General features: G+C 43.0%; 1 protein-coding gene across 1 annotated transcript in view; it reads left to right on the top strand.

Annotated features, from left to right (window-relative positions):
• Positions 1 to 21734, top strand: part of LAPTM4B (lysosomal protein transmembrane 4 beta) — a 62871-nt gene that overhangs the window by 28151 nt on the left and 12986 nt on the right. The window contains exons 5-6 of the mRNA XM_068396734.1: positions 7313 to 7411; positions 15080 to 15175. Of these exons, the coding sequence (XP_068252835.1) occupies positions 7313 to 7411; positions 15080 to 15175 (195 nt within the window). The remainder of the gene's footprint in view (positions 1 to 7312; positions 7412 to 15079; positions 15176 to 21734) is intronic.

The raw sequence follows: 21734 nt of genomic DNA, 5'->3' as shown, positions 1-21734 counted from the left end.
CACTGCAGATAAAAAAATAATAGGCCCTTCCATAGCAGAAATACAAGGAGCAGGCCTGGAAGGTATTGGGAACAGTGCAGCAGAGCACTTTGTGAGCTGCGTTGCTGCTCTGGAGCGTTAAAATCTCCGGTTGCACACATCTTCGTCCTGCTGTTGTAAATCGTCTTCCAGACTGGTAATGAAACGCCGCAAGACTTCAGGAGTGCTAAACTGTCAGTGCTCAAAAGGGCAAGGGGGATTTCCGGGATAATTATAGGCTGATTAGCCTGACATTGCTACCGAGCGGAATAATAACAGAAGGGCTGAGAGGAGAGTCAGTTGATAAAGGATTAGACCAGAGGAATATGATTAATGACTGCCAGCATGGTTTCACGGAAAATCAGTCCTGCAGGCAAACTCATTTTCTTTCACTGACAAGATTACTGGCTTTGTCAATAAAGATGGGCAGGGGCATAATAGACTTTCACGAGACGTTTGACTTCACAGCATGATGCTCAGAGCAACAATAAAGCACTAGATCGATAAAGGATGTATCAAATGGATTAGGAGAGGTTAGCTGGCAGACTGCAAAGGGTCATGGTCAAGCCGACCATCTGCCAGTGAGTTTCTATTTTGGGTAGAGGAAGGTCTCCAGGAATCGGCAGTAGATTTCATGCTCTTCCTGACTTCCATTAATAACCTTGGTACCTGAGAGGCCATTCACAAAGGCTAACGACAGCCTTGGGAGAGCTTCCGCAGGCTCACTGTCTAGAGGAATCGAGTTCTCTAGTGGGAGGTCGTGAGCAGGAGCCTCATCTAGCTCTTCTGTGTCATCCTCTGAAAGACCCTGTCCCTGCATTGCCCGAAGTGAGCACGCCTCTGCGTTTCCCAGAGGCAGTACTTGTGCCTTTTCCTGGCAAAATCACTTCTAATAAAACCCATGACTGACACAGAGATTAATGAAGAAGTAAGTAACATGAAGGACGGAGCCATTAATCAGAGTGAGCTAGACTGACTGAGAACTTGAGTAATTAGTGTGTTACATTGCTAAATGCAAAAAAGTGAAAAAATGAGGAATGCAAATGCACATACAGTATGGCAACTGTACCTGGGGTGCAGTGACCCTGTAAGCAGTCCGGGGAACTAAGTGCCAAAACAAAAGTCCCCAGGTTTTTTGCTGTTCCCAAAAACTGCTCATGGGATTTGTGGACAATAAAAACCAGCAATGAATAGTAATGGAGAGGAGACTTCCCTTCTCAGTGAGTGACATAGGTTTCATTTGTCTGTTTCTGGGTGTAAAGAACAATGCTTAAAAGTCAGAAAACATGCAGAAAAGTTCCTCCGAAAACTACATAAAAGCTGGATACATTGTAGTATGATGAGAGACAATCAGCTTTTCCTGCTTCGTTTACCAAGAAAGGAGACCAAGAGGTGATGCCATTAGAGTTTTGATATGCAGAATAATGAGGTATTACAAGGCTTTTAAAATTAGATGAGAGGCTTAATGATAATGCGTAGCTAAAAGCTAGTCCAAGTTAAGTTCATTTCGAAACAAGGAGTAATTTCTATTTTATCATTCACTGTGTAGCTTAGTGATTGGCAAAAACTACCAAGAGCTGTGGTACAGTTAATGTCACTTGTTCAACAAAGTTTTGAAGCTGTTTTGAAGCTGTTCTGCATCAGCTTTGAAGCTGTTTATGCCTCCCGTGTCTTAGCTGTGGTCCATAGCACAAGTGGCTCAGCAGGAATCCCTCAAACCCTTACCTGGAAGGGCCACATCAGTTGGCAAAAGGTTGTCACAATTTGGTTCAGAGCAAATACAGCCTCTCTTGAGTGGGCAAAAGCAAGAGGGAGAGGTGAAGCTCACATCCGCTGGTGTCAGATACTCAGATACACAAGAAGATGAAACTAAAACCAGGCTTTTCAAATTTTTAGCAACAATGCCATCAGTGCAGTGCTAGTGCCCAAATATTGTTAAACAGGCTTGCACCCATGGACTTGTATCCCTGCCTTTTAATGATACTCGTGGTAGGTAGGTCTCTCATCTCAAATACCACATTTAGAACAAGACTGCAGTTAGTACTCTTGTCTCTGTAGGTGAGACCTGAGTCATGCCAGTTGGGTGTGATCCCTCCTGATGATTTATAAATAAGCCCTAGAGTCACCTTGCCCTCACCCTCTTTGCAGAGGTCTGCCAAGGTAGGCAGAAAGCAAGGGTTGTGTTTCTTTCTGGCATTCTTACAGGTTTTGTTCCTCTAAAACTGCTTTGAATTTGGGGAATGATATTTTAGGGAGCACAGCTCCATAAGGGAAATGAAAAATCCCAATCGTTCTCCACATCCATTGTTGAATATCTGGAAGAAGGTATGCATTAGGTAATGGAATATATTTGGCAGTCTCAGAAGAACGTTCTTTTCTTGCTCTAAGGTCAAACCTCCATGTTTTTAACCATTTCTACTTCCCTACACAAGTATCTGGAATCCTCACTCCAAGAAAGACATTCAGGTGCTGGAGCGAGTCCAAAGAAGGGCAACGAAGCTGGTGAAGGATCTAGAGCACAAGTCTTATGAGGAGCGGCTGAGGGAACTGCGGTTGTTTAGTCTAGAGAAAAGGAAGCTCAGGGGAGACCTTACCGCTCTCTACAACTACCTGAAAGGAGGTTGTAGCAAGGTGGGTGTCGGTCTCTTCTCCCAAGTCACAAGTGATAGGACGAGAGAAAACAGCCTCAAGTTGCACCAGGGGAGGTTTAGATTGGATATCAGGAAAAATTTCTTCACGGAAAGGGTTGTCAAGCATTGCAACAGGCTGCCCAGGGAAGTGGTGGAGTCACCATCCCTGGAGGTATTTAAAAGATGTGTAGATGTGATGCTTGGGGACATGGTTTAGTGGTGGACTTGGAAGTGCTGGGTTGATGGTTGGACTTGATGATCTTAAAGGTCTTTTCCAACCAAAACGATTCTATGATTCTGTGATGTTATCTGTTAACTTTGGTGCACACCTGCTAGATTTCAGTCTATCAGTGCTGAGTTGCAAGCTACTGTGAAACCCTCCATGTACTTTTAGCAGGATGATAACCGAGTACCTATCAAAGGCTAGGCAGAGCCCTAGCTGAAAATGTTGCAATAGTAAAATACAGCACATTGTGTTCACAGGGTATTTGGTACTGTCAGCCTATATCGGTTTCTTCTTTCAGAGGCGCAAGTGTCTTTGGAAACTTTTTGTTGCCTTTTAATACCCAGCTGCACACAGATATGCCACTTAATTCCCATAACTGGCAAGAGCACCTCAGCATGAAGGGTCATGTGAGATAAGTAGATGTTACCAATCTAGCATTTGAAATGTTGTGTGGCGATCACATATGATAAAACTTTTTAAGGATTATGTGGATATCTTGGTCATTATCACTGTCACTAGAAAAACAAAAACCTTCACATACAGTCAGTGCTGGATGTGTAAAATAAAAATTATTTTGGTTCTTGAAGCAGTAGTGGTCTAAAGCGGTTTGACCTAAAGCACATTTCTTTTCTTTACCCCCACTAAATCTTCGATATATGGGCTTTCTAAAGCCTTCAAATTAAACACTTCATCTTCTGTCATCTGATAACGGTATACAAAATGAATTGAAGCCGAGGTGCAGAACAGGCTAGTCTGCAACTGCCTGTTGCAAACTTGTTTTTTATTAAAGTACAGAACTATTACAGTTCATCGAAAGGAAATTTCAAAGTATATTAAATAGCTTTACTATGGGACTACCTGCAGTGCTGCTGTCTTAAGAATTCAGGTGGTATCAGTCATGCTTTTAAATCCTAGGGGAAACATCTAGAGAACATAAAAGAGATTAAACCTAATGAAATATTTCCTATAAACTAAAGCTTAAAAAAGGAATATCCTTTCTGACATTTTTAATGCCATTTTATAATTCTAAAGAAGTACTACTAACTTCATAGGAGAGCTTTACAAATACTACAGACACATTACTGTTTTCTTTCACTTTTGTAAGATTCTGATACTTGGAGGATTGTAACTGTTGAATGAGAATCCACACCATCTTTTAAAGTGGATTTTTTGTGGTCCAGAGGGAAAGACAACGTGAAAGGTTATGCAAGCAGGCTGAGGGAATGAGAAAGGGCTTCAGCCTTGAACTTTTTATTATTCTTGTGCATATGTACAATATCAATGCAGTCGAAATACACTTTCCATGCAAGTTTTAGATTGTTTTCAAGTGTCTAATAGAGCTTTGCTATGTATAAGCAGTATTTTTTTTTAAATTGAAAGTTTAACAGGCATATTATTATGCATGCAGCTCTCTCCATGTCCGTGACAAGGTTATAAATGACACTTTAATTATGACTTTAGCATGCCAGTGCCACACCACTACAACTACCTTTTGTTTGTGTAGAAAGTTTCATGATGTCCTGATGCAAAATCACTCCTGTATTTCAAGTGATGGGCTTGATTTTTCCCACACAGCCATATTTCAGTCTCAGCTTCATCAAACTTTGCACAACATTTGACACTGAGCTTTTCCCAGAAGTTGCAGCACTGAGCCCAGTGCCCAGGGCCTTCCCATCAGCAGAATTTCAACTACTGGTCTCCCCAGAGGAGAGCAAACCCCCAGCACAGGAGCAGAATTTCTCTTCCCACCTCATATACCCACATCGGCATTTAAGCTTATCACTGCAGTCGATGAAGGGCAATGGGTCTTTGATTCATCTGAACCACTGTTGGTACCCATTTTCCATGGGAATGAATGAGATTTTGGGAGTGGCTGGTGCCGTGGGAGGATCCCAAGGGCCACCTGATGGCACCAGCTCCATGATGGTGCCTGCACCAGGTGAGCCTGGAGCCAGCCGAGATGCTTCCCACCACCTTTCCTGCTTCTTTACCAAAAGCTGCAGGTTTTATAAATTGCATTTCCTACTGCACTGAGGGGTTTGTACTTGTGAGTCAAGATCAGACTGCTCGTAGGCCAGCCTGGGCAAGCCTGCATTAAACATCTTCTGGTCGGCAGGTGCCACCAGCCGGGTTAGCAAACCAAAAGAAATTTCTTCCAAGCTGACCCAATGCCCCTGGGCTGTTCATCACAGCCCTGAAAGCTTTCTCTCCCACACAGCAAGCCAGGAAGCTCCAGGAGGATATAGCTTCAGTTTTCACACCCCGCACCAAGATCTTCTGGGCACTTGTGGGTGGGGGTGAGCACCACATGGGTGCAGCACCCGCCACCTTGCTGGGGCTTGCTTACACCTCACATCTCTTCAGGACAGAGACTCAGAAAGCTGAGCCTGAAGGGGACAGACTGCAGCATTTTTTCCTCATGTGCTCTCCTGGCTTGCTGCTTTCAGTGCTGAATTATTGTCCCTTCACCCGAAATGCTGCTGATATAAGGGAGGGTCAGGCGCTGCTCAGCAGCATGTGCTGCTCCCAGACTTGGCCAGGGCTCATGGCTTCAGCAGATGCTCCTGCTCTTCAAGGTAGCAGGAACTTTCTTGGTTATTTTCCTGCCTTCCTCTTGCCCCCGTGCAAATCCCAGTCGAGTTGACATCTGGAAACAGGCCATTAGGTTCTGGCCAAGCCCCCAGCATGCAGTCATCCAGTCTTTGACCAGCGACTGGTTCCTAAAAACCAGAGTGTAGGAGGACCAAAGCCTCACTAGGAGTTTTTTAGTACATTCACAAACTAGTTTATCTATTTTTTTAATGGTAGGTCAGTACTAAAGAAATTGTTTTGGGGCAGTTTTACTGTAACTGTCCTTAACTGACTGGACTTTCGAACCACGTGCCTGGCCTCCCTCCTGCAAGCAGGAGGGCAGGCTGTGGCATTAATACTTAAATTTTCTGCACGTAAGGTTTGTGTTTATTTTTCAGTGCATCTTTTCTTGGCGTATACTCTTGCTTTCTTGGGTTTTGGGTGACCACATCCACTATATTTAGCAATAACTTTCTGTGGAAGAAAAAAAAAGAAGCAACTTACTGAATTACAGCAAGCTAGTTTCCTACAAAAGCTGTACCTCGACAAAGAACATAACGTGATAAAAACTGCAGCCATGAAATTCAATACAGGAAGAGAAATGTTGATCTCAAGAAGCGGAAAATGTGCTTATGTAACATTTATCTGCAAACAGTTACAGCTGCTGCTGATGTTAACCGCTCTGAACAGCTCATGGGAGTGCTAAATAAAGAGCTATTCTCACTAGCAGCTGTCCAAAAAAAAAGAGAATTTCCTAATGCACTGGGCTGAGTGCTGGTATAAGGGGTATTAAGGGGTTACTCTGGATTTACACCATCATCGCCAAGAATACAGTTATAGCTTGGTCTAGTTAATTGTCCTGACAAGGATGCAGAGCTGGCCTGGTTAAGTAATTAGACCTGTAAGGGAAAAGGGGGTTGGGTGTGGAAGGAGCTAATGCATTCAGTTATAATGAGCTACTGTTGCAGCAGAGCTACCTTTTGTGGAGAACAGCTCTGTCTGTGAACAATGGTTTATTCTAACTGAAACAGGAACTTGTGCCTTGCAATATTTCAAAACGATCTGGAACATTCATTTTAAAGGGTATGTTTTCTTTAAGCAATAACAAATATAGTATAACATTTTAGAGGTTGTTTTTCAGCCAGTGATCCTGAAGCGTTTCACAGTTGTAAATCACAAGAGCCTATGCTAAGTAGGAAGATTAATTTTGTCACCTGCATTTCATGTATGAGATAACAGAAGGACCTGGAGCACATTTCGATTTGAAATCAGGACATTGCCTCCCTGTAGGACCCATGCCTCCACGGGGCGTGCTCTCAGACAGCAGCACTAACAAGTGCTTCTGGAGAAGTAGTCCAAATTTAGCCAAAATAAAATGGAGCAGAATAGACCCAATGTTTTTTGATCAAATATTTAGGTGAAAGGATCATGCTATCCATCTTTTCTTGCTTTGACTTTCTGGAAGGAGCTGCCACTGGTCTTTGGCAACCAGTGCCAGTATAATGATTAGTTAATAAGCACAGGACTTGCCTGCCGTTGCCCGAGATGGCAGGTTTCCTGCTGCAAAGCTCACAGAGAGATGGTGTCCACGAGTTTGTGTCAGATACAAACCCAATGCGCACAGAGGAAAAGACAGCCCACACCATGTACAAAGCAAAAAGCAAACCCCTCAGCTCTCCAGGGAACGTTTGGCAGCTGAGTCTTCACAATGCCTGTTGCAGCCAAACTTACTGAAACCAAGGAGCTCCCAATTTAGTAGATCACAGAAAGTTTTGTAAGCTGTTAATTATAGAGTGCACTAATTGAATGGCTCTTAAATGACTCATGAGATTAATTTACAGTGTTTTGCTTATTTTTGCTTATGCAGCCCACCAATTTTCCCTACAAGGAAGAGATTATGTCTGTGAACCCTACGTGTCTGGTTGTGATTATCCTCCTTTTCATAAGTATCATTTTGGCTTTTAAGGTAAGTGCATTACTGTGTATAAAGTCTATTATTTCTGGTCATGGGTGGAATGTCCCTTGCTGGGAGGCCTGGCTTTAGAAGAGATCTGGGGGACTACAGACCAGGCAACCTGACACCTATACAAAGCAAAGTGATAGACATTATGGAAAAAAAGCAGAAAATCTCATAGGCACATGAACATATAGGCCACAATGGGGAAGCATGATGCTTGTAGGGGGAGCTCATGACACAGAAATCCTTTGAAGGAGCGGGTCATGCAGTGGACAAGGGAGAGACTGTTGATACAGACTTCTTGGTTTTTCAAAAGGTGTTTGGCAGAATCTGTCGTCAAAGGCTTAAAAAAACACCCTAAGATGCACAGGGACAAGAGAAAAGGTCATCTCACAGACTGTAGCTAGGAAATAGAGAATAAGGATAAATTATCAGTCTTTTACAACAGTGAGACCCATGCTGTTCGGGCCATTCATAAAAGATCTGGGAAGGGGAAGGAAATCTAACAACAACATTTTTTTGCAATGTCATTCAAAATAGGGAAAGCAATCAGCCAGGAAAGCTTTGCAGAAGGATCTCATGGCACTGAGTGACTGAGCAATGAAATGGCAGAGAAACTCAGTGGTGATAAATTCTAAGTGGTGGGCACAGAGGAAGCACAATCTTGTTTCACAGACACTGCAGTGGACTCTGAACTAAGCACGACCACCTGAAAAAGGGACCTTGTAGCTATAATAGGTACACCTGTGAAAATATTAGCCTAATGCTCAGTTCTGGTCAAACAAGTCAATCAAATGCTAAGAATACTAAGAAAGGAATAGAAAAAACAGAAATCTAAAGATTTCTTTGCCAGTTTTGATGCCTACCACCTCTGGAAGCATGCATTCCCTTCTGGTGCCCTATCTCAGAAAGGATGTTTTAGAGCAGGTAAATAGATCCAAACAATCCCTCCTGGGAGGGACAACATAAAGGACTGTCACACCAGGCAGCAGAAGGACACAATGAGGATTTATTTGCTGTTACGCAAACCTCATGGGTGAGAGGGCTGGAGGTGGCAGGTACCAGACGAAGGGAAGATGTAGCATCGCCCAGTGCAGCCAGAAGGGGCTCATGTGAAACCCCTGCACCCAGGTTTGTGGTCCAGCAAGGCTGGCTTCCACCTGCTGTGAGGGGCAGAAGTCCAAAAGGAGCTCAGAGTAAGATCAGACAAATCAAGGTATGAAAAAACAACCGACTGCAGCTCAACTAGTCCCCTGAGCCTTGGACCTCTTGGAAAGTATGCTGGTATGTTTGCCCTCTTCTTGTACCCTTGTGCAAGTTCCTCACAGCGCAGTGCTGCTGTTCTTGTATTTCTCATGTTAGGTTTTATTTCAGAATAGTTCTTGCTCTTTCTCTGCAGAGCAATAATGCATTAGGTCGGAGAAGTCCCCAGAGCCACAGTGACACCAGGAATGTTTCTTCCAGACAATGTGCTTGACAACTTGAACAGGGAAAGTTATTGAGAAAACAGAGGTTGATTAGATTATTGAAGCTACTTCAAAACTGAAAAAAAAACCCAGACAGGGTATTTTAAGGTGCTGTTGGAACTGATAGTCACTTTTTTTTCTGTGATTTAGAAATACAGTTTAGCCTTCCAGCTTTATTTGTTCACAGCTGTACCGTTGATTTTGTTTGCACCTTTAAGAAATATGTATGAATGTAATAAATATGTAGATCTGTCAGGTGCCACAAGGGACGTGCTCTTTAAATTTCCCAGATGCAAGCATTAGCCCGTTTTTACCCCAGGTGGGTCTGGCATTCATTGACTAAGTATGGCAAGGAAGTCTCAAGCTTATAAAAGAAATGCAACTAAAATTGGAATGGCAAAAATACTTACTACAGAAAAAAGAAACCTAAGAAATTAATAGTGGAAAATACTCATTTTGTTTTAAAGTGGCTAACATGGTTTTTTTCCCAAGACTACATGGGGCTCATATAATCCTCATTCTAGCAACATATTATCGTGCAAATGAGTTACAAAAAATATGACTCACACAGAAACACATGCTAAATTCCAGTTAGCATTTTCATTAGAATTTCTTGTGTTTCCAGAAGAGCTGCTATGCAGATTTATGGAATCTGCTCCATGAAAAGAAAGCTGAATACTGTATCAGATGCATCACACTTTATCACTGATAGACTTCACAGATGGTACCGCATTTATATACTGAAACTGGAAAGGTACTGTGCACAAAAATATGCTTGAACTCCCTCTCGCTCTGGAGTTTGACTAGAAATAGGGTGAGAAACCAAAACATTGTAACCTAGGAAAAGCTACAGTAGGAAAAGCTGCATTCAGCTGGTGGGAAATATGCAAAAGAATCACATAATTCCTCGGAAACTTTTGGCATCATGACACTTTTGTTTTGGATGAAGCTACATGCAAAGGAAAACACTACTGAGCAGAAATGAAGATATGGCAGTATTAGATGGTGGTTTTGTGCTTTGCAGTCATGGGACTGTGAAAAGGGAAGAGGGACAAGAGAGGGTAGTAAGAAAGCGAGCCAGATAACCACACGCAAGCACTTGTCTTTTTAGTCCGTGGGATTTACTTGGATCCAAAGCAGCTAATGGATTTTTCAGGTGGTTTCATGCAGAATCTTTTTTCAGAGTAGAGCAAAATGTGTTGTACCATTTACTGTGTTTGTCTAGAAACTGAACCAGAGTTACATACCATGAAGCATAGGTGCTTCCTATCTGGCTGAGGAAGGACATCCAGCAGCATAAATGTATTTATATTCATATAAGCAGAACTTCAAATGGCATATAGCTAACACAGTGGCTTTCAAATCGCACCCTCCTCTGCAGTTGGTTTGGGGAACAGGGCCTTGGTTTCCTCTGGTCTGCCCCAGCTGCTGAGACAGAACAGTTGAGGCTTCAACTTCCCCCTCCCCACCGTGGGCGAAGTCCCCCAGGCTCAAATAAGCTAGGCTCAGGTGAGCACAAACACAACCAGAATAAAGCCTTCCCCGAGGCTGCCCTGAGCACTGTCCAGCTGCAGTGCAGCCTCCTCTTCTTTTTTGGCATTTCGTTTTCTGGAAAGGAGGTAGGAAGAGGTGGTTGCCAGTGGGGAAGCCAAAAGGTACGCCAGTTCAGGGAGATAGGCTGGTCTTCAGCAAACTGAATGTTAATCCTGGTCTCCATAATATACCCATAACCTGCGTGTACAAGGTGTCGAGCCTGGGTATGAGACCACTCTGCATGTCTTGGTGTCCTCAGCAGATGGGAAAGGGTGATGCAGAGTGAAGTTTTTTGCTCATCCTGAGAGATTTAGTGTGGAATGTCCCCTCTCAGGGCAAACCTGACCTGCAGCACATCTCCTCGGTATCTGCTACCTTCCCACAGGGGTGATGGAGCAGCAGTTGGGACCGTGAACACAGCCCCAACAGCCAAGCTCAGATTCCTGCTCCCAGGAACAGCCAGCATAGAGCCACGAGGTTGCCACCTGCACTGCGAAAACCTGAGACAGGTCCTAGAACTGGGCTTGCTGGTGGCAGGGTACTTAAAAGAGAAGCCTCTCTAAAGCAGGGGTCATTTGCTTTAAATTGTGTACCCCAGTATCTGACCGTGAGCTGACAGATGATGTGCTGGCCTGTATAAAGTGCCATTTAAAGTGTTGCAGGCCAGTGGTTTCGTTTGACATCATTAATCCTTTTCAATCACAGCATTTCTTTGCAGTTTTAAGGAGTGGTTCTTGTACACCCTTTTTATACTCAAAATATACACATTCTAGTGTGCTGAGAAGATGGATTTAATTGCAGATTCCATCAGCACAGCAACCCATTGTTTCTCCTCCTGCAGCACCAATGTGTGAAATACACATGGCCAACTGGTCTGCCATTAGCATCCCTCTGAAATCTTCATATAAATTTCAGTTTGTGTAGAAATCTTCATCTCATTTTCACCAGTTACTGAAGACCAGCCCAGCTTTGTCAACAGAAAATTCAGAGCAGCTGGAGAATGAAACGAGACTCAGGGCAGACAGCTCCTAACCTGAGGGGGCTCTGTCGGGTCTGCAGTGTTCACCCTGTGCTTGCTGCCAGCAAGGGAGCTGCCCAGAGGGCTGCTGTGACCCAGATCAGAACAGACTTTTCCTTTCTGCATTACAAGAAATGGCAAAATACACCTCTAATTTCCACAAAGATGCTGGTCAGTCAGCTGGTCGGGCACGTATCTGATGAGCAGAAGTCATGCAGTATATTAGTGTTGTGCAGTTTAACAAGTGCACACGCAATAGCAACGGCACAAGGCAGGGTTATGAAGTTTTGTGGGTTTCAGTTCCTTAGGAGCTCAAGTCATTTCCCACCATTCAAAGGGGAAGACTGAAAGCTGGTAGAAGCAGGCATGGTGCCTGTTTCCATACTCAGCCCTTCTTGCGCACCTGTCCTTTCACATGGTGGCTGTTGGGGCTGACCCCCCAAAGGCGTGTGTCAGCAGCCTGTGCTGTGGTATGTATGAATACCACTAAGGGTGGATTAGGCTGAAGTGACTTAATACCTTTTACACAGGGCCTATTCCAAATGTGAACATTGGTCTCCTGAGAGACAAATCGATATATTTATATACTGTGTGTCCAGCCACACATTTTAAAGCAGAATTTGAAACCTCAGCCAAGTTTTTCAGGAAAAAAAATGGTAACTGAATCAGCAATCCCATTTAATGGTGCAGCAGCATCAGTAGAAAACAATGATTAGGAGCACGTTTGAAGAATTTACAGGCTGAGGAAAGCGAGTTTCCATAACTCACAATTAGCAGGCCAGCAGCGCATGTCCAAAGCACTTGGACAAGGACATCCGAGCTGCCGTCACTCTCAGCCATATGTGGGTCAGCATCTCAGGGCCAATTACTTGGTGTGTGCTGGCTGATGACCTCTTTAATTCAAGGGCTGGAACGGAGCTCACCCACTGAGAAACAGCCTGTGCATGCAGGAGGAGGGCTGATGAGAGGTGGGGCTCAGAGTTGGAAGAGCTGTAGGGGTTCATTGTGGGGTTAGATGTGTTTTATTCACCATGTGTAATGGAATGGGAGCATTCAAATATAAATCTCCTACTAGCTTCTTCCAGATAGGACTGTATTATCTGAAACAGGCCTTCCCTCAGTTTGGATTTTGACAGAAGGAGTATAGAAATTGGTTTGCAAATAGTTAGGCTTAATGTAAAGGGTTTCTTATAAAGACAGGCTGTGTTCCCACAGAAGTGTACTGTATTCAGTCTCTGTTCTGTACTAGCCCTTATGCCTTTCTCAGCGCATAGTATCTGAGCATTGAAAGCTACTGAATTACTTATTAGTATTTATAATTAACAGTGGCATTTTATTTAATCCTGGAAAAGAGGCAGTTCTCTATGTATGTGCCTTTATTACACTTGTTTCAGTAGCCTGGGGCGGGTTTCCATAGCCCACAGCTCGGGCAGTAGAGCCACTCTAACCTTCCCTTGGGACTCAGCTCGCTCCAGAAGCCTTTTGCCCTCCCCATTTGATGGCTGAAAGTATTGTCAAAGTCTGTGACACCTCCAGGGTCTGTAAGATACCGTAAAGAAGAGGAAGCAAACTTACTGGATTTCAGCCAGTTCAGCCCCAGTGAGAAAAAACTCTTCCTGATCTGCAAGCAAGCCATCAGTGAGTCATGTGGCATCCCGAAAAACACAGCTCGTGTGTGACAGCTCTGGAGAGGGAGGAAGCCCAGGGCAACTCAAAAGGATAAGAGGCTTTTGGAAGGTCATCAGTGCAAGTGAATTACAAAAATATGACTCACTCGGAGTGAGACACACATGCAAATCCAATCAGCGCTGGCAGTTTAATTTGCATGCGCTAGGTTTGTGAAAGAACTGCTGTGCAGAACCTACTAAGTAAAAATATAAGTTGGGCACTACTCAGACACATTGTTCTCCTCATTACTGTCATGTGTGACTACATGGGAAGCAGAAAGCTCCAGAGGGAACCGCTTAGTCCCACCAGCCTTGTCCCTGGCATGCTGAGGATCTGACACCTGCTCCTCCACATGTGTTACTGCGTCCTGTCTTCCTTCCAGTCACTTTGCTCATCTCTGCTGGCCAAAGTGGAATCTTTCCTGCCAGTGAAGAGGTGATGGATGTGAACACTTTGCCCAACCAGTTCAAAAAAAGTGGAGACAACTAGTTGTTTGCCAGACAGCAGCCCTACACAGAGCCAAGTGAGCTCCAAGAAAAAAACTAATGAAGTTTACGATCCCATGGTAGGATTACCTGCAATAACAGGTTTTTTGCTTTATACTGAAAAAAATTGAAGTATTTGTAGGAATGGTTGAAAGGTCAGAAATAATTTCAGATTTCAATAAAAACTTTCACACTGGCAATTTTCTCTAGTCAGGCAAGAATAGGAAGACCCCAGGCCGTTCCAGCCATATGGAATACATTGATTTAATGTCAGATTAAGCAAAACAGAGTATTGAAACAATGCAGGTGATATATAGGATCACCACATAGTCATTGGCCAGGCTTCCACTCACAAGACAAGGAGGGTTTCCTGTAATTTGCTTGATGATTCTTCAGTCCCCAGCGTGCTTGTGCTCTTTTTACTGGGGTTTGCTTCCACTTTCTAATACTACTAACCCCCAGGTGACGATATTTAAACATCCTTACCATGGAGGAATCCAAAACTGGTTTCTGTTTACCTTTTGCTGCTGTCCCCGAGACATTCTGCATCTGCAGCACCTTCTCTTTTTTGTCACAGTCTAACTTGTACCTTCATTCTATGTTGTAAAACTCACCCCTGCTGGTCCACAGTATCCCATGCACAGTAACGAGGTGTCTGACTGAACTCATATCTCTCTGTATTTCTAGAGAGATGTAAGAAAGCAAGTCAGCATGTGACCTGCTCATTTAAGTAAAATGGAGGTTATATACACAAAATGATGTTACTTTAGCTATACTCAGGCCCAAAGAAACTATTTCTTTTCAAAACAATTAGTCTACATTACATATGCTGTAATATTAAATATCTGGAATAGCAAACTTCATTCAGATAGGTCTAGATTGCAGAACCTCTGCCTACATGGAGTGGCTTGTAGTGCAACACAAGCATCCATAATCACAGAACCATATAATCACAGAATGATTTGGGTTGGAAGGGACCTTTAAAGGTCATCTAGTCCAACCCCTCTGCTGTGGGAAGGGACATCTGTCACTAGATCAGGTTGCTCAAAGCCCCATCCAACCTGGCCTTGAACACTTCTAAGGATGGGGCATCCACAACTTCTCTGGGCAACCTGTTCCTGTGTCTCACCACCCTCATCTTAGTTCAAATCTAAATCTGTCCCCTTTCAGTTTAAAACTGTTGCCCCTTGTCCTGTCACTACAGGCCTTGGTAGTCTCTCTCCATCTTTCTTACGAGCCCCGTGTATGTATTGAAAGGTCACAGTAAGGTCTTCCTGGAGCCTTCTGTTCTCAAGACTGAACAAACCCAACTCTATCAGTATGACAAACAGTGTTGGATTACTCACAGAGCCCCTACACATACTTACAGTCACTGCAACTAGCAAAGTGACTGTTCCATGCCTCTATCAGGCTCATATTCGTATTTCTGTAAGAATAGAAATGCTCTAATAGAAAAATGCATATCGTTTATTTTCTGCACAGAATAATAAAACCCTTTTCTTTGCAGGGTTACTTGATAAGCTGTGTGTGGAACTGTTACAGATACATTAATGGCAGAAACAACTCGGATGTGTTGGTGTACATTACCACCAACGACACTGCGGTAAGGCTGTTAGATCACAAACATTTGTGTCATATTATGCATTTAATAGCTTTATTTTATATTAATTTCTGACTCCTTAGTTAACCATCTTAATTCCTTTGAGACCTGTCATCTGTTGGTTATGTTTAGACTTGAGATTCAACAGACTGGTGTGCTATGGTTACAAATCACATCTATTGCTAAAATACTGGTTTTATTTTATGCATACAGTCAGTTAAAGAATCTGTGTTAAGCATAAACTACAGCTTACCTCGTGGCCCCAGGAATGACACCCAGTTCTGAGCTCTCCAGCTGTGTGATGATCTGGGCAGCAGGGGGACTGATGTAGACCAGGGATGCCATGGTCTACACCTGCTGTGAAATGTGGATTTAACTACAGAAACTGTGATTTAGGACACTCAACATCTGGTGTAGTGCTTTACACACTCACAGAGAGGAGCTAAAAGGCAATAAAAGTTCAGTGATTCATCTCCCAGCACATGATGGGTTTTGTATAGTAAGGAGACAGAATGAAACAAAGATCGACATGACAGAAATTAATAAACAGATTTTAACCTCAAAGAATGGAAGGTGTCAGTTAACTTTATAGTAGTTTAGTGCTGACATGCGTATGTGCAAGGCACGACTGCTAAGCAATGTCGTGCTTGTTGCAGAAGGCACTCAAGGAACACAAGAAGAAAGAGTCCCTGGAAAGAGCTAGTTCTGTTTGCAGTGGTATCTTCATGGAGCTGCTTGGTTCCACCCAAACTACACACTGAGGGCACTATGCCAAATCAGTCCCTGGGGTGACCCCGCTGTCTTATGTAAGGAAGGTCTTTACATCATTTACATAACAGAATGAGAGCAGCATGAACTTGGCCCTTTGGATCATCCTGGTAAAATTTCAGGACTGCCTTCCTCAGGTTTTCCTAATTGTGGGTGGTCTCCACATGCTGAGGTATTAGATCATCAACTTTAAACCACTGGAATGACTGATTCCCGTGCAGCCGCAAGGACTTAGAAAACTATTACTACTTTTACATGAAAGTTGTAACTCTTCCGTAGTTACTTGTCTTCAATGCCTGGAGCTTTAAGAAAAACATAAGTTGTACGGTCTATGATCAGAGCTGGCAACCAGGACATTTAAGTACAAAAATATGGGTTTATTGAAAGCTAAGAAGTATTACTACTTTCTTTACTGGAATCTACTTTAAGTAAAACCAGGAGTTTTATGTGAAATAATTTTGATAGCTCTTTTGTTCAGCCTTTGGGTAGTTGTCACTCAGCTTCAAGCATTGCTAACTCTACAACCCACAGAACTGGCAGGCTCGGTGGTGGGAGAGTGTCAGCTGGATTGTCTGGGAAACTAAACTTACCAAGGCTTTTTAAAAGCCACCTGCTCCACTGCTGCCTTTACAAAGCAAAAGACTTTGGTTTTCAGAGATGCTTGTTTACCAAAACTTCCCTGGGTCGTTTTGTATTTAGTAATTACCAAAGTGCTCTGAGCTGCCTCCTCATCTTTAAAGCACTTGTGTTTCTGTGAGGAAAGGAAGCCCTTTTATCCCATTTACAGATGACATATTCTTGCACTGAGACTTTAATTTAACTTTGCTTATCTTGATCTGGCAAGACAGCTACGGCAGAGGCAGGTTTTGAGAAAGGCTGTGAATTCCTAGCTAGTGCCCTGACCATTGGACTCTTCTTTTTTCCTCAATGTTTACACCTCCTTAATTTGAATATGGTCAGAATCTCTTGCTTTCAGGTATGACTCATTTGTTGTTCATTCTAAGTAAGTTCAATAAGATGACATTAGATCAGGTCCTATAGAAAGAGCTGTTTGGGAATTTATTAGCTGACCAGAAAATTTACCCAAAAATTCTTGTTCAGGAGTACAGAAAAGCTCAGGAGCCATGCTGTGGGGGAAGAGTTTCTCAGGCCCAGCCAGAGAGGCAGGAGGAGAGTCACTAACAGCCTGGGTTTTTAATTATTTATTTGGAGTGGAGGCAAGCTTCATTCAAACCCATGTCTGACTGCTTCTCTCCAGTCAGGATGAGCTCCTTCATCCCTAGGTGACGCAGTCGGTCCCCATTTCTTGCACATCTTTTCCTGACAAGCTCCATGGACACCCACCAGCACAGTGCACTCAGTGATGTGATAGAGAAGCTGACATGCTCCTGAGCAGCCTCTTTCTTTCTTCTGTTCATTGCTAAGCTTCAGCAAGGAACAACAGTTTGTAGGGTTAAATCCTCATCATTCTCCACTGTGAATCAGATTGTTCTTCCCTCCCTTCACCCCCCCAAATCACAGACTTGAAAAGATTTTTTTTTCTATGTCTACATTGAGAGACATGAGCAAAACCACCTATTCACATGACTATAAAAAAGTAAGCTCAACACAATTGGATAAAAATTGTTTCAAAATGAAGCGTGGAAGAACAGGGCTTTGAAAATTGAGTGCTGAGGACCTTTGAGAGTTCAGGACTCTTGAAGAAACCTCATGAAATTTTGAAATGCTGTGATAGGTCACTGCTGTCTGTTGAATGGTATAATATTCCCCCAACACTCGAGTGCACTTTTGTATTAAAATGATGTTTTTTCATTCTTATTGATACTGTAAAACTTCTTTTGGCAGGGGCCCTTCATGCCAACATGCCTTTAAAGAATAAACTACAATTTTCTTAAAAAATGTGGGTCAATCTGTGCTCTCTGCTTTGAAAGAAATGTGTCATTTTTAGAATCAAACCTGCTACCTGTGATTGTATATGATTGGTTCTTCAGTCCAGAAGGTCGTTCTGAAAATAATAACCAGGTTATCTTTTGGTTTATTGCATTTCTTAATTTACCACTGGCAAGGTATGTAAGCACACTTACACATCACATCCAGATTCAATCAGGAGAATGGATAACTCCTTATGCACAGCCGTGTGGGCCTGCTTCTTGTTCCTCGGCTCTCTGCATTCAGGAAGTCCTTGGTGGGTTTCACAAGTAGTTTCCCCTGTTTCTATCTAAAGCTAGTCCATCATGACTCTGTAAATTCATGTTGAGAGTGTACAGGTCTCAACAGCAGTGTTCATCCATCTTCTTGGCTGGTTGCATGGTGGAAATCTACTGATATGTCCTTACAAGAGAGGAGCTTTTGTGTTTTCTGTCCTTATACAGAGCTGCTCTGCCAAGGCCAGTCACTGGCAATCTCCGGCGTCTGTCGTACCTTCTCTCACGCTCCTCGTGTGATCCTCTCTGTAGACCGCTCTCTATTACCAGCCCCCAATTTAGTAATAATGTATTATAAAAATTATTCAGGTGTCTCTCTGCCTTCCTACTAACTCTCTAATTTTCATACCACTAGAAGCCATGAGAACAACTTAAGTGTGGGCTAATCACGGTGGGGGCGGGGGAGGGAATTCCTAACACAGAAATTTCCAGTTAGTTCCCCCCGATCAAACTGGTTGTTATAAATAATGCTCATAGATCTGAACTGTAACTAACCTTATATCTAGTTATCAGCTACCTGATTTTTGTCACTCAGTGTAAGTGGTTTAAGCCATCCTTTTTGCAAGCATGCCAGCTGGAACAAACGGATGTCCTCCCCACTGCAGGCTGTGCTGCCCCTGTTAGGTGAGAGGTCCTCCTTCTGTGGCCCTTGTTCAGAGTTTGATACCACATGAATGTACCTGGCTTGGCTCCATGAACAGACTGCGTTATGGGGTGGGGGGACCAGCTGGTGCTGGGCAGGGGAGTGGCCTGGACCCCAGCTGGTGGGAAGACGTGACCCTCTTATGCTCCAGGGGCTGATAACACCAGGACCTGGGGATCCAGCTGTGTACCTTAGTCACAGTAGAGTCACTTGGGGATATGGCATCATCTCCCTCCTCCAAGTGTTTTTTCAGTACTTTTCTCCCCTCAGTTTCTGGTGGTATCTGTATGAGATTTTGGCATGGCAGTAAGGTGGTTCACCTGCAGTGAACCATAGTAACCTGAAGATTATTTTTTCCAATTTCCCAATCTGGGAATGCTTTTTCCTGCCAACTGCTCAAGCACACCATGGATGAAGATTAATCTTCTACACTAATTTAAACTGTTACAGCAGTACCATGGAAATGTTCATCCAATTTGGAAAAATTGCCAGCATACGAGTGCAGAAGGTAACCCAAAGTTAGACATTTTGTTCTCTGGAGCAAGAACAGCTCCTTTGTGCTCTTGGAGAGCCAGAGGATTTATTTTTTGTTTATTTTTAACTCTCACTGAAGCTAATCAATGGCAGTTTCATCTCCAGTCATGCTGCCAGTGGGGATAAAATGTAAAGCTGTAAATCTCTCTTCAAAGTGGGATTTAGATCCCTACATACTTTATCAAATCCCTCCAATGGATCCTGTCTGACATACATTCCACAACGGTTAATAAGTTACTTGTTTTTTCAATGCAGATACATTCCTTCTGTGGACATGACATCAGCTAAGTAGCCTGTAATTAATCTGTCAACACTTTTGTTTGCTCTCCCTTTCTCAAAGCAATAGGAGACCTATTTGAGAAGTGCAGAGTTAGGTCTTTCATTCCTGCTGGATGATTCATCTGAGCAGAGGAAGAATATTCTTTGGTAAGGTTGGAAGAGCCGTTCTTTGTGTTATTGTATTATTCTACATGTGTGGAAGGTGATTAGTTTGGCTATGGACGGAGAGAAGGACCCTTAGACTCATGCCAATTAAACAGACTGAAGCACGAGATGGAGCCGAGAGGCAGGCAAACCATGCACAAGAGCTCTTGCTTCTGATAGATGCTTTGGGACATGTGATTTCCAACTATTGAGCCAGTTTTGGGATGGTACATGTCAGAGTAGAAGAAAGCTTGGAGAAAAATCCTGCTTTAAAGATATTTTCCATAATGTGGCATAAAAATCCTACAAACTTTGCAATGTTCACCAGGTGGCTGGTCTTGTGTGGCAGTTTGTATGCATAACATTATTACGGGGCCACTAGATCAGAGGCATCTTTTTCCAGTGAGTAGTAACCATGAACATACTTTAAAGTGAGCGAACACCACAAATGAATACCCCTGGCATGACTCACTCCCTGAGCCCTTCTCAGGGCCTCCATCTGAGTCCACGAAGAGGGGCCCTGACCTTCCCTAGTGGAAATTGTCTCCATCTGAGTCCACGAAGAGGAGCCCTGACCTTCCCTAGTGGAAATTGTCTGATAAAATCTGCAAGAGGGAAAGCAGGTAAAACGGGAAGCAGAGAAGAGGAGGAAGAAGCACGGGCAAGAAAACAAAAGGATATAAGCAGAACTACTCAGTGCTTGAATTAAAGGGGGTGATTAGTTAGTAACCACATGCAATAGTCTACATGAGACCTGGGAGTGTGATTTAAATGCTGGATCTGTTTTTCTGCAGAATTGTGCTTATAAACATTCCCAGAGCAATGTCTTTAATCAGAGACTCTTCAAAGGGCTCAGGCTCCACGTGGATGCCAGCATTCACGTCTTGCTAGTGTTCATGTGCAACATGTGCACTTCCTCTTCTGTTTGATTTTGAATTGCAGAAAAATATCATGACAGCCTGCGTCTGCCAACAAACATGTATTCAGCTGCTCCAGCATTTCATATTCTCCCTGCAGTGAAGTCCCATCCCTGGTCAGTTGTCCTTTAATCTTAGCGAAGAGATTGCTTTTTCTTCTTTTTTTTTTAACTTTCCCATCTATACTCAGCTCTTTCTTCCACTGCTTCCTGGTTTATGGAAGGATTTTGACTTAAAATCCAGCATTCCCAGTGGGCTGAATTGCTTCATGCTGCCTGTTTGCTCTGTTGCTTAGTGCTATTTGCTAATCACACTTCTTGTTATAGCTCTCACCTATTACTAGGTGGCTGCTGTCAGAAGCCAGCTGTGCTGTTGGGAACAGGCTATTAACAGTGTCAATGTGGGGCAAGTACCCTCTTAAGTTTAAAAATAAGATTTCCAAAACATTTTCACTTGTCATTACAGTCATTAAATTTACTTACAAGTTAAATTACAAGATCAAAATATATGTTTATCTATTTTCCCCAGCAGATTTTTACTTTAAACACAAAAACTGTGTTTAAGTTTGCAGCTTAGATACTGGAATTATTCTAATACATGACAATTCATAAAAGATTTGCAATAGAAATAGACAAATCTGTTCTGAGTGTTCATAATTAGATTAAAAAGAAGACATGAAATGGGGATGTGTAATTTAAATCTTCCAAATCTTTTTGGATTCACTAATTGAGAGTGTTGCAATGTAGGAAAAAACAGGGTGTTTATAAATTTGCAGTGTTTCTTTACAGACCCTTTTTTTCTAATAGGGTTGATTCATTACCATCTGACAGCTGCTGGTTTGTAGGCTTCAAAAAATGAGTCTAAGTCTTCATTATAATTCCAAGGATATGTATCAGTGCGGCAAAAGCCGATGACAACTTAAATCCCTGTTGCCAAGGATATATGGGTGTATAAGCTGAGCCGTGTGTGAATTTTCCAGGTCAGGCTCAAGTCGTAGTCACACTGTGCAACAAAGGACAGGGGACGCCTGAATTCACTCAGGCAGGTATTGCTCAAACAGGGAAACGCAGCAA

Source organism: Nyctibius grandis, chromosome 3 (assembly GCF_013368605.1).
Source record: "Nyctibius grandis isolate bNycGra1 chromosome 3, bNycGra1.pri, whole genome shotgun sequence".
Classification (NCBI taxonomy): domain Eukaryota; kingdom Metazoa; phylum Chordata; class Aves; order Nyctibiiformes; family Nyctibiidae; genus Nyctibius; species Nyctibius grandis.
The sequence above is the reverse complement of the archived record's forward strand: the minus strand, read 5'-3'. Positions and strand labels throughout refer to the sequence as shown.